The sequence below is a fragment of the Oncorhynchus kisutch genome, linkage group LG8, assembly GCF_002021735.2.
Source record: "Oncorhynchus kisutch isolate 150728-3 linkage group LG8, Okis_V2, whole genome shotgun sequence".
NCBI classification, from domain to species: Eukaryota; Metazoa; Chordata; class Actinopteri; order Salmoniformes; family Salmonidae; genus Oncorhynchus; species Oncorhynchus kisutch.
The window spans coordinates 38069412-38084272 of record NC_034181.2 but is presented as its reverse complement, the minus strand read 5'-3'; the positions used below and the strand labels follow the sequence as shown (position 1 = coordinate 38084272).

At 44.2% G+C, this 14861-nt stretch overlaps 1 protein-coding gene across 2 annotated transcripts; it reads right to left on the bottom strand.

Moving 5' to 3' along the window:
* Positions 1–3416: 3416 nt before the first annotated feature.
* LOC109895714 (low-density lipoprotein receptor-related protein 4) lies at positions 3417–12097 on the bottom strand. 2 transcript variants are annotated; one of them, XM_020489637.2, is made up of 23 exons: positions 11987–12097; positions 11374–11532; positions 11002–11214; positions 10639–10869; positions 9978–10193; positions 9611–9847; positions 9130–9345; positions 8760–8989; positions 8326–8455; positions 7972–8162; positions 7688–7874; positions 7309–7521; positions 7018–7204; positions 6584–6785; positions 6289–6453; positions 5938–6138; positions 5144–5675; positions 4939–5058; positions 4683–4790; positions 4366–4599; positions 3810–4173; positions 3571–3673; positions 3417–3492 (listed from the first exon to the last, which is right to left on the bottom strand). In XM_020489637.2, the coding sequence occupies exons 1-23, from the start codon at positions 12030–12032 to the stop codon at positions 3469–3471; spliced, it is 4509 nt and encodes a 1502-aa protein (XP_020345226.1). In that variant the 5' UTR covers positions 12033–12097; the 3' UTR covers positions 3417–3468. The 2 variants fall into 2 exon arrangements, with proteins under 2 accessions (XP_020345226.1, XP_031686144.1); XM_031830284.1 differs by lacking the exons at positions 9130–9345; positions 9611–9847.
* Positions 12098–14861: the final 2764 nt, after the last annotated feature.

The window sequence follows — 14861 nt, the reverse complement described above, 5'->3', positions numbered from 1 at the left end:
GCTGATTGATACAGGAAGTGTCTTTATCAAAGCCAGCAGAATATGTTCATTTGACATGGTGGGATCTTTGGAAATGGCAGTGGAAACACCTATACACAAAAATGTGAAAAGAAACGTGAAGTGTTGGTCACATGTTTCATGAACTTAAGTAAAACATCCCAGAAATGTCCATATGCACAAAAGGCTTCTCAAATTGTGCACACAAATTTGTTGACATTCCTGTTAGTGAGCATTTTTCTTATTTGCCAAGATAATCATCCACCTGACAGGTGTGGCATATCACAAAGCTGATTAAACAGGTGCACCTTGTCACAAAACAATGCCACAGATGTCTCAGGTTGGAGTGTGCAATTGACATGCTGACTACTGGAATGTTTACCATAAGACACCTCCAGTTTGAGAATTTGGCAGTACATCCAATCTGCCTCAACTGCAGCCCTATGGTGTCGTGTGGGTGAGTGGTTTGCTGATGTCAAAGTTCCAACATAAGTGCCCCATGGGGGCTGTGGCGTTATGGGCAGTTAAAAGCTGACAAATCACATTATCAAAAGCAATTTGAATGCCCAAAATACCATCCGCCTGAGATCCAATTAAGGTCTGACTGGAATTCTAATTCCTAGTCATGTGAATTCTAGATTATGGCCTAATGAAAAACTTGTATATCCTTAGTATCATCTTTCAAATTCTTAATTTACAGCATTACCCTTAATCAGAAAAAAAACATTGCCCAATTAGCAGGAGGGATGGGGCTGTGTGTCACAAGTTAAGAACAGCTGTCAGTCAAAACCAACAGCGCAGAGCCCTGAAGTCATTCATCGCACACTACAGCCACGGCGTTCCAATTTAGGCACTTGTCAGAGCCCAAAGCTGACATTTTCAACCTGTATATGGTATGAGTGTAAAGGGCTACATATCAAATGTAGCAACCCATGGTGTAAAGTACTATGTACCCACTACATTCCTAAAGGACAATGTCATTTTTTACATCATACATATTTTAAATAAATTTACATTTGATGAAGTTGATAGTACATTTAAAACCACTTACTCAGGTAGTATTTTCCTTGATGACTTAAAATGTTGAACCAGGAACAGATATAGCCCTTGGTTCTCACCAGACCTGACTGCCCTTGACAAAAACATCCTATGGCGTTCTGCATTAGCATCGAACAGCCCGTGATATGCAACTTTTCAGGGAAGCTAAAAACCAATATACAGGCAGTTTGAAAAAGCTAGCCTTGGCTTTACAGAAATTTGCTTCCTGCAACAAACTCAAAAGTTCTGGGACACTAAAGTGCATGGAGAAGAACATCTCCTCCCAGCTGCCCACTGCACTGAGGATAGGAAACACTGTCACTGATACACTACATTTGAGAATTTCAATAAGCATTTTCCTACAGCTGGCCATGCTTTCCACCTGGCTACCCCTGTCAACAGCACTGCACCCCCCACAGCAACTTGCCCAAGCCTTCCTAATTTCTTCTCCCAAATCCAGTCAGCTAATGTTCTGAGAGAGCGCCAAAATCTGGACCCCTACAAATCAGCCAACGCTAGACAATCTGGACCCTTTCTAAAATTCTGCCGAAATTGTTGCAACCCCCATTACTAGCCTGTTCAACCTCTCGTGTCACCTGAGATTCCCAAAGACTGGAAAGCAGCTGCGGAACATTGACCCACACTGCTACAGACCAATATCTATCCTACCTTTAAAGGTCTTTGAAAGCAAAGACAAACAGATTACCGACCATTTCAAATCCCACCATAACTTCTTCGCGTTGCAATCTGGTCATGGGTGCACCTCAGCCATGCTCAAGGTCCTAAACGATATCTTGTCCGCCATCGATAAGAAACTGTGCAGACGTATTCATTGACCTGGCCAAGGCTTGACTCTGTCAATCACCACATCGTCATTGGTAGACTCGATAGCCTTCGTTTCTCAAATGATTGCGTCGCCTGGTTCACCAACTACTTCTCTGATAGAAGTCAGTGTCAAATCGGAAGGTCTGTTGACCAGGCAGTCTATGGGAGTGCCTCAGGGTTCAACTCTTCTCTGTATACATCAATGATGCCCGTGCTGCTGGTGAGTTTGATCCACCTCTACGCAGACACCATTCTGTATACTTCTGGCCCCTCTGGACACTGTTAACAACCCTCCAGACAAGTTAATGCCATACATCTCTTTCCGTGGCCTCCAACTGCTCTTAAATACAAGTAAAACTAAATGCATGCTCTTCAACCGATCTCTGCCCACACCTGCCCCCCCCGTCCAGCATCACTACTCTGGACAGTTCTGACTTTAGGTAATTGTCCACATATTCTAGGTGTCTGGTTAGACTAACTCTCCTTCCAGACTCACATCTCCAATCCAAAGTTAAATATAGAATTGGCTTCCTATTTCACAACAAAGCATCCTTCACTCATGCTGCCAAACTGACCATCCTACCGATCCTCAATGATGTAATTTACAAAATAGCCTCCAATACCCTACTCAATAAATTGGATGCAGTCACAGCCGTTTTGTCAAAGCCCCATAGACACACACAACCCACCACTGCGACCTGTACGCTCTCGTTGGCTGGCCCTCGCTTCAAACCCACTGGTTCCAGGTCATCTACAAGACCCTGCTAGATAATGTCTCCCCTTCTCAGCTCGCTGGTCACCATAGCAGCACGCATCTCGGTCACCCCCAAAATTAATTATTCCTTTGGCCACCTCTCCTTCCAGTTCTCTGCTGCTAATGACTGGAACGAACAACATCTCTGAAACTGGAAGCACTCATCTCCCTCACTAGCTTTAAGCACCAGCTGTCAAAGCAGCTCACAGATTACTGCACATAGCCCAGCTTTAATTTAGCCCAAACTACCTCGTCCCCTTACTGTATTTATTTTGCACCCCATTATTTTTCCTTCTACTGCAAATCTACCAGTCGTGTTTAACTTGCTATATTGTATTTACTTTGCCACCATGGCTTTTTTGCCTTTACCTCCCATCTCACTTGCATAGACTTATTTTCCTACTGTATTATTGACTTTGTTTTACTGTGTAACCGTGTGTCAAACTGCTTTGCTTTCTTGGCCAGGTTGCAATTGTAAATGAGAACTTGTTCAACTTGCCTACCTAGTTAAATAAAATAAACTTTTACTCAAGTAAAACAATGGAGTACTTTCTCCACCACTGCATATAACTTTTCAGAATCATAAGCACTCGTTTTATAATTTAAATACTTGCAATGTCAAAAAGTCAATATACAATGTGGTCAGAACCAAATGAGTTAGTTTCATTGCTTGAAGGACTATAATCTGAATCCAAGAAGGTGTGATTCACATCTCAAATCCACAGTTGCGTAGCTTTACACAAGTTAATCCCCATAGATCCAAATAGATTAGAAATGTGTATCAAGAAAGAAAAAGCCCATAGAAAATGCAACATCTTTATTGATTAGGGGAAAAAAATATGCTGTTTAATTAGTTACGCCACAGATGATGCCACTTCCTGTGAAATAAAACAAAATTGTATTAGGCAAACCTTGAAGTTCATTTGCTTTGAAATACAATATAAAACCTACTGTACCTCTGAAAAGTTAGTGTCGTCAGGTGAATGTTGTGTAGAGGGAGAATCTCCATGTTTCGCCAAGTCAGTCATACTGGTCTGCTTTACCACAGGGCTGGCTCGCCTAGGAATGGAAAAGTGAATAGGGTCAATCTATTGACAAACAGCTCACATTAGAAAGCATTCTAAACACCAGCAACCTAGTAGATTGACATGTTAAACTAAACGATGGAGCCACACAAGCAGTTGGGATGGCGTACCTTGCGTTTGCAGTCTTCCTCCTGACCACGGCAACGAGGACACTGATAACTACAATCGCAGCACAGAGGCCAACGGCCCCATAGATTAGTGGGCCTTGCATGGTGTTGGCGAGCTGGTCTTGGCAGGAGTCTCCACTGTAGCCTTGACCACAGGCACAGGAGGTGCCCCCATTGGTCTCCACACACTCCCCATTCCCATTACAGCGCTTCTCACTACACTGCTGCTTGACATCCAGGTTTCTCACCAGCCCACTGTTGTCCAGAGAGGTGGTAGAGCCAAGATCTGCAGATGTGGGAATGCTGGGGCTTGGAGGCAGGGTTGGAGCTTTGGACTGGACTTCAGACTGCCCTTTGAGATGGACACCTGGTGGAGAACCAGACTTGTTTTGTATTCAATTGAGGTTAGGTTATGACAGCAAATCATGGTCCTGGGAACCCCAAGAGCTGCACATTTGCCTTAACACTACACAACTGAATTAAATAAAAGCGTGTATTAAAAACACTTCAGGTTACAGCTAAGATTTTTAATTTCAGGCATTGCTAATGAAAATCTCACAATTCTCATCTGAGGTGTCAAGGCATTCAGGATGCCCATCACAGAACTTCTCCAGGGGGAGGCATGTGTGCCCATCCAGACAGGGTCTACTACCAGCTGGGCAGTGCTGGTCTAGGGCGCAGTGTGTAGCATTGACTGGTCGATGGCCATGGGCACACCTACATGTCCTACCACCAGGGACAGCCAGACAGAAGTGACTGCAGTCTCCATTCCCATCAGAGCAGAAGTTGAAGCCTAGAAATAAGTGTATGAGGAAGAGTAAAATGTGAAGAGTCTCAATAAATAGAGTAGTGTGCAACTGTTGTGGCCTTTCTTACCCATCTGGCTGGACTTGCTGTAGGCCTTCAAACTGACAACTTCAGTGTTGACCTCAAACCAAAGTGTCTTGATCAGTTGGTCATCTCTATACCAAACTTGGGTCGTGTCTGAAACATTCAACAGCAATGAATCCAAAACCATGGTGAGAGAACCATTATCCTTAGATTAAAGTATCAGAGCCATCTCCTGGCTACAGTAATGTGGCACTGAGTACTGGGGATGGCAGCGGTGTTAAGAAAGAATCAGCTACATTACCACGGTCTGTCACCCAGAGGAGCATGCTGTTGCTGAGAGCAAATGCAATCAGGCCATCCCCAGTTGTAAACGCAATGTATCCAGAACCATCAACTCTGACAGAGCCGATCACCCCAGCGCCTGAAACATAAAATCCAAGTATTCCATCACCACCTATAGATGGACTTAAAGTGAAGGTTTGTATTGTATAACAATGGTTCCTCACCGATGTCAGCCCAGTAAATCTCCCCACCATCATTGGAGAAAGTCAGGGAGGTGGGCTGCACAGCATCCTTCCAAACCTGCGCTCGCTTCCCCCCGTCCATGTGAGCACACTCCACATGAGCACTTTCCCCCTGCTTGGCAAAACAGAGTCTTCCACTAAGTGGGTGAAGAGCTATGGACTCCAGACTTCCAATATCATCAATTAACACAGCAGTGTGTTCCCCATTGGAAGAGGTGACCTGCAGGCGTGACTGTTTGGTGCTACTCCAGTACACGTTGAGGGTTATCCAGTCTAGAGCCAGGGCTGTGACAGTGTCCCCTTTAAGTTGCAGGAACTGGCCGCGAGGCACCAAGCTGGTCTCTTTCAGCTTGAAGAGGCCTACAGAGGAATGGCCGGAGTCAGCCAGGTACAACATCTTGTCTCGTAGGGTGTAATCCAAAATGGCTGCCTCATTGACATTGGCGAGAGGTAGAGAGAGGTGCTCAGGCCAGGTCTTCAGGCCCACAGCACTGAGCATGGTCTGCAGGTAGATCTAGAGACACACATGCATATGTCTAAGTACATGGTGGAGAAGTTTGTCATTTACTCCTGAATAACTGCACAAAAGTAGCACGCAAAGCCAATTGGGCTCGACTCAAAGTACAGGTTATTACTGAGAGCTTATGAGACCAGGCATTCTTAAGAGCTTTTCATTTTAGAGGACAGGGACTTCGATTCATTAACATGTAGCTAGTGGCATTGAATATTGTGCAGTATCAAGTGAAGTGGGTAAACCTGAGTTGGCAGAGTCCTACCTGTGTGACAACTGTTGGAGACAACACCAAGAGGAAGGCAGAGTTGACCAGGTTGGAGCAGTTGAGGCCATCCTCTGCTAGGAGCAGACCAGAGGGACACTTGCAGACCCCTTTGGGGCCGGGGGCCAATACACACAGGTGAGAGCAATGAAGTTTCTCACAGGGACTATCAGTGCTTGTTTGCAGCAGTGGATGAATGACCTGCATCCCCAGATACATGCAAATTACACACACATTTAATACAAACATGTTCTTTGTGCAATTACAGGAAACCCATGAGATTGCCATCTTATTTAGGTGAAATGAAAATTTTACAATTTACACATTAACATTTGGGAAAAAGATACTTGCTTTGAGTCCAAAAGCTTGTGCAGGTCGTTTGAGTAGAACTTTGCAGTTCTTTCCAGTGATTTTATTAGCCCCTTGAATAGTTCCCCTCTTGGTGTCTGACCAGTAGAGCAGGTCATTGAAAACTGTGACCGAGAATGGGTTGGTGGTCTCCAGCAACTGCAGAATCTTCATGAGGGAATGGAAGAGATAACGGACATTGAAATATGGCTTTAGTAAGTTATCCAACTCTGGTAGGATTTCATTTAAAGTACAAGTCTGATCTAGTCCTATGCAAACACCGATCCATTTGTAGTACCTTGACGTCCCCGCCATCCAGGGTGGCTGAGCCAATGCACCCAAGCTTCTTGTCCGTCCAGTAGAGCCGCTCTCCTATTGGGTCCACAGCCAGACTGCCTGGCCAGCTGAGGCTGTGACTGACCACCACTCTCCTCTCAGACCCATCCATTCCGGCCCGCTCAATCTTTGCCTCGTTACTAATCTCCGACCAGAACAGGAGCCTGCAATGAAATCCAAATCAATGTTATTGTTGATTACTGAAAATAAACACATAAATCATTAAATAACATGAGCCTACAATAGGACAGCAGTTCAGTGGAAGCCAACTCAAGACCCTGATCAAGATTGTTTAGCAGCATGTATTAATTTAGTGAAAATCACCTCTCCAAACACATAAAAGCACTAGAACGTTTGTGTGGGTGCTGTTCAGTCACAACTACAAAATATACTTGCCCCTTCTGTGGCAGGAGTGCCAGATAGAGAAGTTGTCCAAATTCCTTGTCAAGAATGACAGTGAGATCCAGAGCGCTTGTAATGGTTGAGTTTAATCCAATAGCAATAATCCGACCACCTCCAATGCCATCAATCCAGTACATGTTTCTCCCTATCCAGTCAACAGCAATGCAGTCAGATTTGATGCCTGTAGAGATCAAAATTGTTTAAGATTTAACAAAACTTACCACTGTGGAAAACAGGTCTATTTACAGCCTCAATCGTTATGCTTAGTTTAACCATAATACTAACCTTTGAAAAGAGTTCCTTGTTTTTTTTGGTCTAGAGAGGACCACTTTATGCTCTCTGAATCCAGGCTGACCCAGAACACCCTCTGATCCCTCCAGTCATAGTCCACAGACAGGATGGCTTTCTTAGCAGAGGACACCAGGACATACAGACTACTGCTTCTCAGCCCAACAAGGAACAGGTCTGTCTGCACAGAGGCCAGAAGATAAGGCTCACCTGTGGGAAAAGAAAGTGGGTTGGTATAGACCTACTGTGTGACATGAGTACTTCAGCCAACATATCTTGCATTCCCAAAGTCAGTTCACTGTCCTGTACATTCATTCCTAATTTAAAAAATAAAAATCAAGCAAAGGGAATTTCCATGATATTTCACAAATTTTACCCATGATCTTGCAGTGGCGGCCATCAGATTCCAGCAGGTAACCAGGGTTGCAGTGACAGTGGAAGGAGCCCTGAGTGTTTACGCATGAGTGGCTGCAAACACCTTGTCTACCACCTACACACTCATCAATATCACCACAGGACACTGCATCCTCGTTGAGCTGGTAACCAGCCTTACACCCACACCTCTTTATGGGAGAGAAACGGAATCGGTAGAGGTGGTCAAACACAATGAGAAGCAGATAAATATTTGTTTTCACTTAAGAGCATTTCCCCATTACTCACTGTTCCCTGTGGTGTGCTGTAGCAGTTTTGGACACATATGGCTTTGTCTGGACACGTGGTTTTGCAGTCGCCACCCTCATCAGAACCATCAGCACAATTTCTGACTGAGTTACACACCAGGGCCATGTCCAAACACTCTGACGTACTAGCACACTGGAACTGGTGAGAGGGGCATGTTGCCACCTGGCCACCTATTAACAAATGTACAAAAACAACCAAGTTAGACATTTGTAAAAATAAAAAAATAATCGAAATAATTGAAAGGCTTATTCATTTTGTATTACAAATTCAGTTTCAACATAATCCAGTAACTAACAAATCATACACAGCTGGAATAAGTTTCTCGTTACGCACATCCTGCCTCGTCACTTTCGTCAGCACAGTCCTTTGTTCCATCACATCTCCATGCTTTGGGAACACATTGGCTCTTTGATGTACAGGCCCACTGGAACTCCCCACACTTCAATTGGACCATCTCGCAATTCTGGAAGAATTCAATATACCGTATTATACTCAAGTTGAGTCACATCACGAAGTAAAAGCACATTAGCTACTAGCCTCATAATTACCACTGCGCTATCGTATAGCGAACAGCCGCGCAAGCTCAGGTGGAGTGAGGCTATCCTAAGTCATTCAAAAGCAATTGAGTAGTAAGGCTGTAACCCATTAAAATAACTCAATTCTACATCCTACTAATCTAATATTAGCCATCCTGCCTGATAGTTTCTGCCAACTCCTTATGGAATAGTCATACGAAACAGACTTGCAACCAGGCCAAATATTCCCACCTCTTCATCAGAGCCATCTTTACAGTCCTGCTCCCCATCACAGACCCACTCCTCCAGCAGACACTCCTGGCTTTGTGGGCAGCGGCGGTTGGTGGTGCACTGGGGGGGCTTGTGGCAGCTCTCCTCGTCAGAGTGGTCCCAACAGTCAGGATGCCCGTCGCAGCGCATGCTTATAGATACACACTGACCACTGGTGCAACGGAACTCCCCACTGCTGCAGCTCTCATCAGCTATGGGTAAAGGGGACCAATCGGAAATTTCTTAAATTGAACTTCCTCTAAAAATCAAGAAGTTTGGACAAGATTTGACAGATTCAACATGGCCACAGTTCTGCTTAACAGTTTAGTGGTCCCTTGGAAATGGAACAAACCACAGTTGGCCTCGTCGGTGCCGTCCAGGCAGTCCCTCTCTCCATCACAGAGGAAGGTGTCAGGGAGGCAGCGGGTCTTGTTGTCACAGTGGTGAGCACAGCCTTCCATGGGCTTCAGGCAGTGTATCTCATCAGAACGGTCCTGACACTGGGCCACCCCGTCACACACCTGCCTCTGGTCAATGCACTTCTTCCCATGGGCACACTGAAACTGGCCTGAACATACAGCAGTTTAAGAGCAGTCAATAACAATGAAATGGTGACCTGTGAGGAATATTTTTAAGATTAAACATGCAACTATATTCTGTGTGTATATGTTCTATTGGTATTTGAGTGAATTCCAGCTAGTTAAAGGTTACAGTAAACATGCATTACACTAGAGAGCAGTATTGTCATGTACAGAACAATAAAAGCAGGGGGAGGAATATGCTTTTCAAAATGTCAAACTACAATTTGTATTTTTAAGTTGACTGATTCTTACCACTTCCACATTCTAATGAACACAATTCCTCATCGGAGCCATCTTTACAATCTGCCTCTCCATCACACACATGGCTGTAAAGCACACACTCAATATTGTTCTTGCATGGTTTAGTGCCAAAAGTACACTTGAGGGGTGCTGGTGCAGACATCGAGGTGGCATTCCCTTCGTTGTTGCCGTCATAATCTTCAGCAACAAAATAGCGATGATTTTTATGATCATCAGTGGAGTCTGAATCTAAGGATGAAATATTGACTTTAGTATCAAAGGACAAAGGCAATAAATTATAATGCAACTTGTATAAAGATTAATGACTTTTTTTAGCAAAACTCAAGCGGCAAGTGTGACAGTGGGGGGGGGGCATTACCACAGTTGGCCTCGTCGGTGCCGTCCAGGCAGTCCCTCTCTCCATCACAGAGGAAGGTGTCAGGGAGGCAACGGGTCTTGTTGTCACAGTGGTGAGCACAGCCCTCCATGGGCTTCAGGCAGTGTATCTCATCAGAACGGTCCTGACACTGGGCCACCCCGTCACACACCTGCCTCTGGTCAATACACTTCTTACCATGGGCACACTGAAACTGGCCTGAACATACAGCACAGTTTAAGAGCAGTCAACAACGAAATGGTGACCTGTGAGGAATATTTTCAAGATGGAACTCTAAACATGCAACTATGTTCTGTGTGTGTATGGTCTATTGGTATTTGAGTGAATGCAAATATGCTAGCTAGTTCAAACTGTTGCTACAGTAAGCATGTATTACACAAGATGAACTGGTTCCCACCTTCTGCGGTTACTGTACCACCGACTGAATTTCTCTGCCTGAAGTACCCCCTCATGTGCATTTTACCAGTAGGCCTACGGACTCATTAGTCTTGAAGTACCCCCTGTGGATAGGCCAAGTAAAACCCAGGGATCCTAGTAGCCCTGGGCGGGAACCACTGCACTAGAGTAGCATTGTCTTACACAATATAAAACAGGGGAGAAGTATGCTTCTCAAAATGACACATTTCTATGCACTGATTCTTACCATTGTCACATTCTAATGAACATGTCTCCTCATCTGAGCCATCTTTACAATCTGCATCTCCATCGCACACATGGCTGTAAAGAACACACGCAGTCTTGTCCTGACATGGTTTCGTGCCAAAAGGACATTTGAGGGGTGCTGGTGCAGACATGGTGGTAATCCCTTTGTAGTTGCTTGAGTCATTTTCAGAAACTTCATCATGATGATTTTTGTGACCATCGGAGTCTGAATCTGGGGAGATTGTGAAACTGACTTCAGTGTCAAAGGACAAGATGCAATAAAAATCTACATGCGTTTACATAAGTTGAAAGATGTAATAAGGACCATGTTAAAGCAAAACTCTAGAGGCAATAGTGACATTACCACAGTCTGCCTCATCAGTGCCATCCAGGCAGTCCTTCTCTCCATCACAAAGGAAGGTGTCAGGGAGGCAGCGGGTCTTGTCACAGTGGTGGGCACAGCCCTCCATGTGCTCTAGGCAGTCCACCTCATCAGAACGGTCCTGACACTGGGCCACCCCGTCACACACCTGCCTCTGGTCAATGCACTTCTTCCCATGGGCACACAGAAACTGGCCTAAATGAATGGATGAAACACTGATTCAAAATGTTGGAGGGACAGATGTAACTGAAACTGATGATTTTATTGATTTAAAGACCCTGGAGTCCATCCTTCCTTGAGGAAATCACTGATCTAACACTAGATTGGTGAAAGCAATGGAAATAGAGTGGAAACCTTTAGTGCATGTGACAGTGCAGTCCTCCTCATCAGAGCCATCCCTACAGTCGACTTCACCGTCACACACATGCTGGTAAAGAATACACTCAGATCCATCCTTGCAAGGTTTGGTGCCCAGGTTGCATTTCAATGGAGTCCGCACAGCTACACTCAAAACTATTTGGAAGTAGAGAATAAATTAATTTAAATATGAGAATTCTGAACAAATACACATAGGAATTAAGAGTAATCATTCTGTGATTAACAATGTGGATTGTAGAGGGCGGTCTAGTCAGTTTTTTTAGTACAACTATTGGGCATTCAATGCTGTTGGAGTTCAGAAGTTCAGAGTTATGACTGGGAAGTTTCAATGTGGTAGGCCTTCACATTTTTTTAAATTTTAACTAAAGTTGGGTACTGACCTTTCACCTGAACCAAAGACAACAAATCTATTGACAATTCCAAACAGTGTTGATAACATAGTTAGCGAAATGTATTAGCAACATTGGCTACTTTATGAAGCTAGCTAAATTCTTACTGGTGGCAGATTTAGTCCAATGTCAAAAACAGTTAGATACAAGCATAAAGGATTGGTGAAAGCCGTCAACCGCAAGCATGCCCCATTACTCACCTGAGATTTCCAAAATTGATATACTCAGAAGCAGATAGAAAGCCATGCCTGATGAATGAAAGATGACCAAATAATGCAATAATGTTCAGGTCAAGGATTTTTATAATGATGCCAGGTGATACTAATTGAACATTGAACCAATCAGTGAGGGTGAAGGAGCTCTATGAGGACAGATGACAATTTTTTACAATTTTACTACTAAAAAACAAGATTACAATGTCTTTGTTCAATGTCCGATTACAATGGCCTCCGACTAACTGATCTACAAATGACCTTGCATCATAAATAACAACTCATTATTATTTGTAGAATAGTCAGTCATTCACAATTTACCTATGATACATTGAGGTTTTGATCCTCTCGAACGTGACCTATGAGGATGACTTGTGGAGTGTGGGAGAATCTCAATTGCATTTCCTTGATTCCTTGGATACTCTCTCCTCACCTCCTTCTAATGGGGTTTGAGAAGGAGGTGAGGAGAGAAAATGAGGAGGAATCAAGGAATGCAATTGAGATTCTCCCTGTGACCCAGTAGTCGACATTGGCTTCCTCTCTTTGGCAGTGTTCGAATGGATCAAAACGAATGTATAATGGATCAATTGTGACTGACTGATCTAGAAAATAACAATAAGTAGTTAGTTATGATGCAAGGTTCTTTGTAGATCAGTCAGTCGGCAGTTGGCTGCAATATTGAACGCCCAGGGCTTGCCTACTTTAAAGGCGATTCTTTTGACATTGCAGCTGACTTTAAAGGTTAGTCGAGACTGACTGAATGATCTACAAATCACCTTACATCCTAAATAACTACTCAATATTATGTGTTGATCAGTCAGTCAGTGTAAATTTACTCATCGTGGTTTTGATGCTCCCTAAATTTTGCTTCCGCCCATCCTGGTTTTCCACATCCATGCAGATGAATGGAAGGAAAGGAGGAAAGGAAGCCTCTTAGACTACTAAGATGATACCATGGTGGTGAATTCGAGGCCCTGTTTGAACACTTTTTAAATTGCTTCTTTCATCCCTTCCTTGATGTGGTCACGAACATATACTAGTGGTGTGGGGGCTGTGCTTTGGCAAAGTGAGTGGGGTTATATCCTGCCTGTTTTGCCCTGTCCGGTGGTATCGTCGGATGGGGCCACAGTGTCTCCCGACCCCTCCTGTCTCAGCCTCCAGTATTTATGCTGCAGTAGTTTATGTGTCGGGGGGCTACGGTCAGTCTGTTATATCTGGAGTATTTATCCTGTCTTATCCTGTGTCCTGTGCGAATTTAAGTATGCTCTCTCTCTTTTTCTCCTTTCTTTCTTTCTTTCTTTCTTTCTTTCTTTCTCTCTGTCTTTCTCTCTCTCGGAGGACCATGCCTCAGGACTACCTGGCCTGATGACTCCTTGTTGTCCCCAGTCCCCAGTCCCTAGACCTGCTGTTTTCAACTCTCTAGAGACAGCAGGAGCAGTAGAGATACTCTGAATGTGATCAGCTACGAAAAGCCAACTGACATTTACTCCTGAGGTGCTGACCTGTTGTGCAACCACTGTGATTATTATTATTTGACCCTGTTTGTCATCTATGAACATTTGAACATCTTGGCCATGTTCTGTTATAATCTCTACCCGGCACAGCCAGAAGAGGACTGGCCACCCCTCATAGCCTGGTTCCTGTCTAGGTTTCTTCCTAGGTTCTGGCCTTTTTATGGAGTTTTTCTGTACAGCACTTTGAGATATCAGCTGATGTAAGAAGGGCTTTATAAATAAATGTGATTTGATACTGTACTAGCGTGCTCAGCCCCCTCCTGTACTCCCTGTTCACCCATGACTGTGTGGCCACACACGTCTCCAACTCAATCGTCAAGTTTTCTGACGAACAAGTGGTAGGCCTGATTACCAACAATGACCAGACAGCCTACAGGGAGAAGACCCTGGCAGAGTGGTGCCAGGACATGAACCTCTTCCTCAACGTCAACAAAACTAAGGAGCTGATCGTGGACTTCGGGAGCCAGCAAAGAGTACGCCCCCATCCACATCGACGGGTCGCAGTGGAGAGGGCGAAAATATTCAAGTTCCTCTGTGTGCACTGACAACCTGAAATGGCCCATCCACACAGACAGTGTGACGAAGAAGACCCTCACAAACTTCTACAATGCACAACTGAGAGCGTCCTGTTGGGACTGTATCGTCTCCAGAGGGTGGTGCAGTCAGCCCAACGCACCACCAGGGGCACACTCAGTGGTGTAGTGGTGGGTATATGCAGGTATACCCACTTATTTTTCAGTGATCATTGCGTATACTCACATCTTAATCCCCACGATGCATATCAATGTAGTGTAGTGGAGGTATATGCTGTATCAATTAATAAGGCTTGCTTTGATTTATTAGGATACCCATTAGCCGGCTCCAAACCGACAGCTAGTCTTACTGCGGTTCAACGCGTAATGAAAAGTACATTACAAACAAAAGAAAAGATGACAGACTAATGGAACAGACTAGAATGTTTAGCTTAAAATGTTGATAAACAATTTCTTCACATTTTAGGCACAGCAATGTGCAAGCACAATGTGGTAGGCCTACGCACCTATGTTCCAAAATGCAATTTGGGGGAAACATCTTTCTAAAATGTGCACCGCACATGCAAGCTGTTTCATCGACAGAGATGAAAATATCCATTTGAAAATGAGGAAGAGGTGAGATTAAAGATGCAACAACTATCACGGTTATTAATATGAATAGGATAATGCCTTTCCCAGCTAACCAATGAAAGGAAGAAAACCAACAGAACAGGAAAATAATTCATCAGAAACCTGTGAATTTCTGAGTCAGTTGACAGCCTAATTTATCTGTTCAATAGTGGGCCTACCAATAGCTTACCTGCACAGTACAGCTTG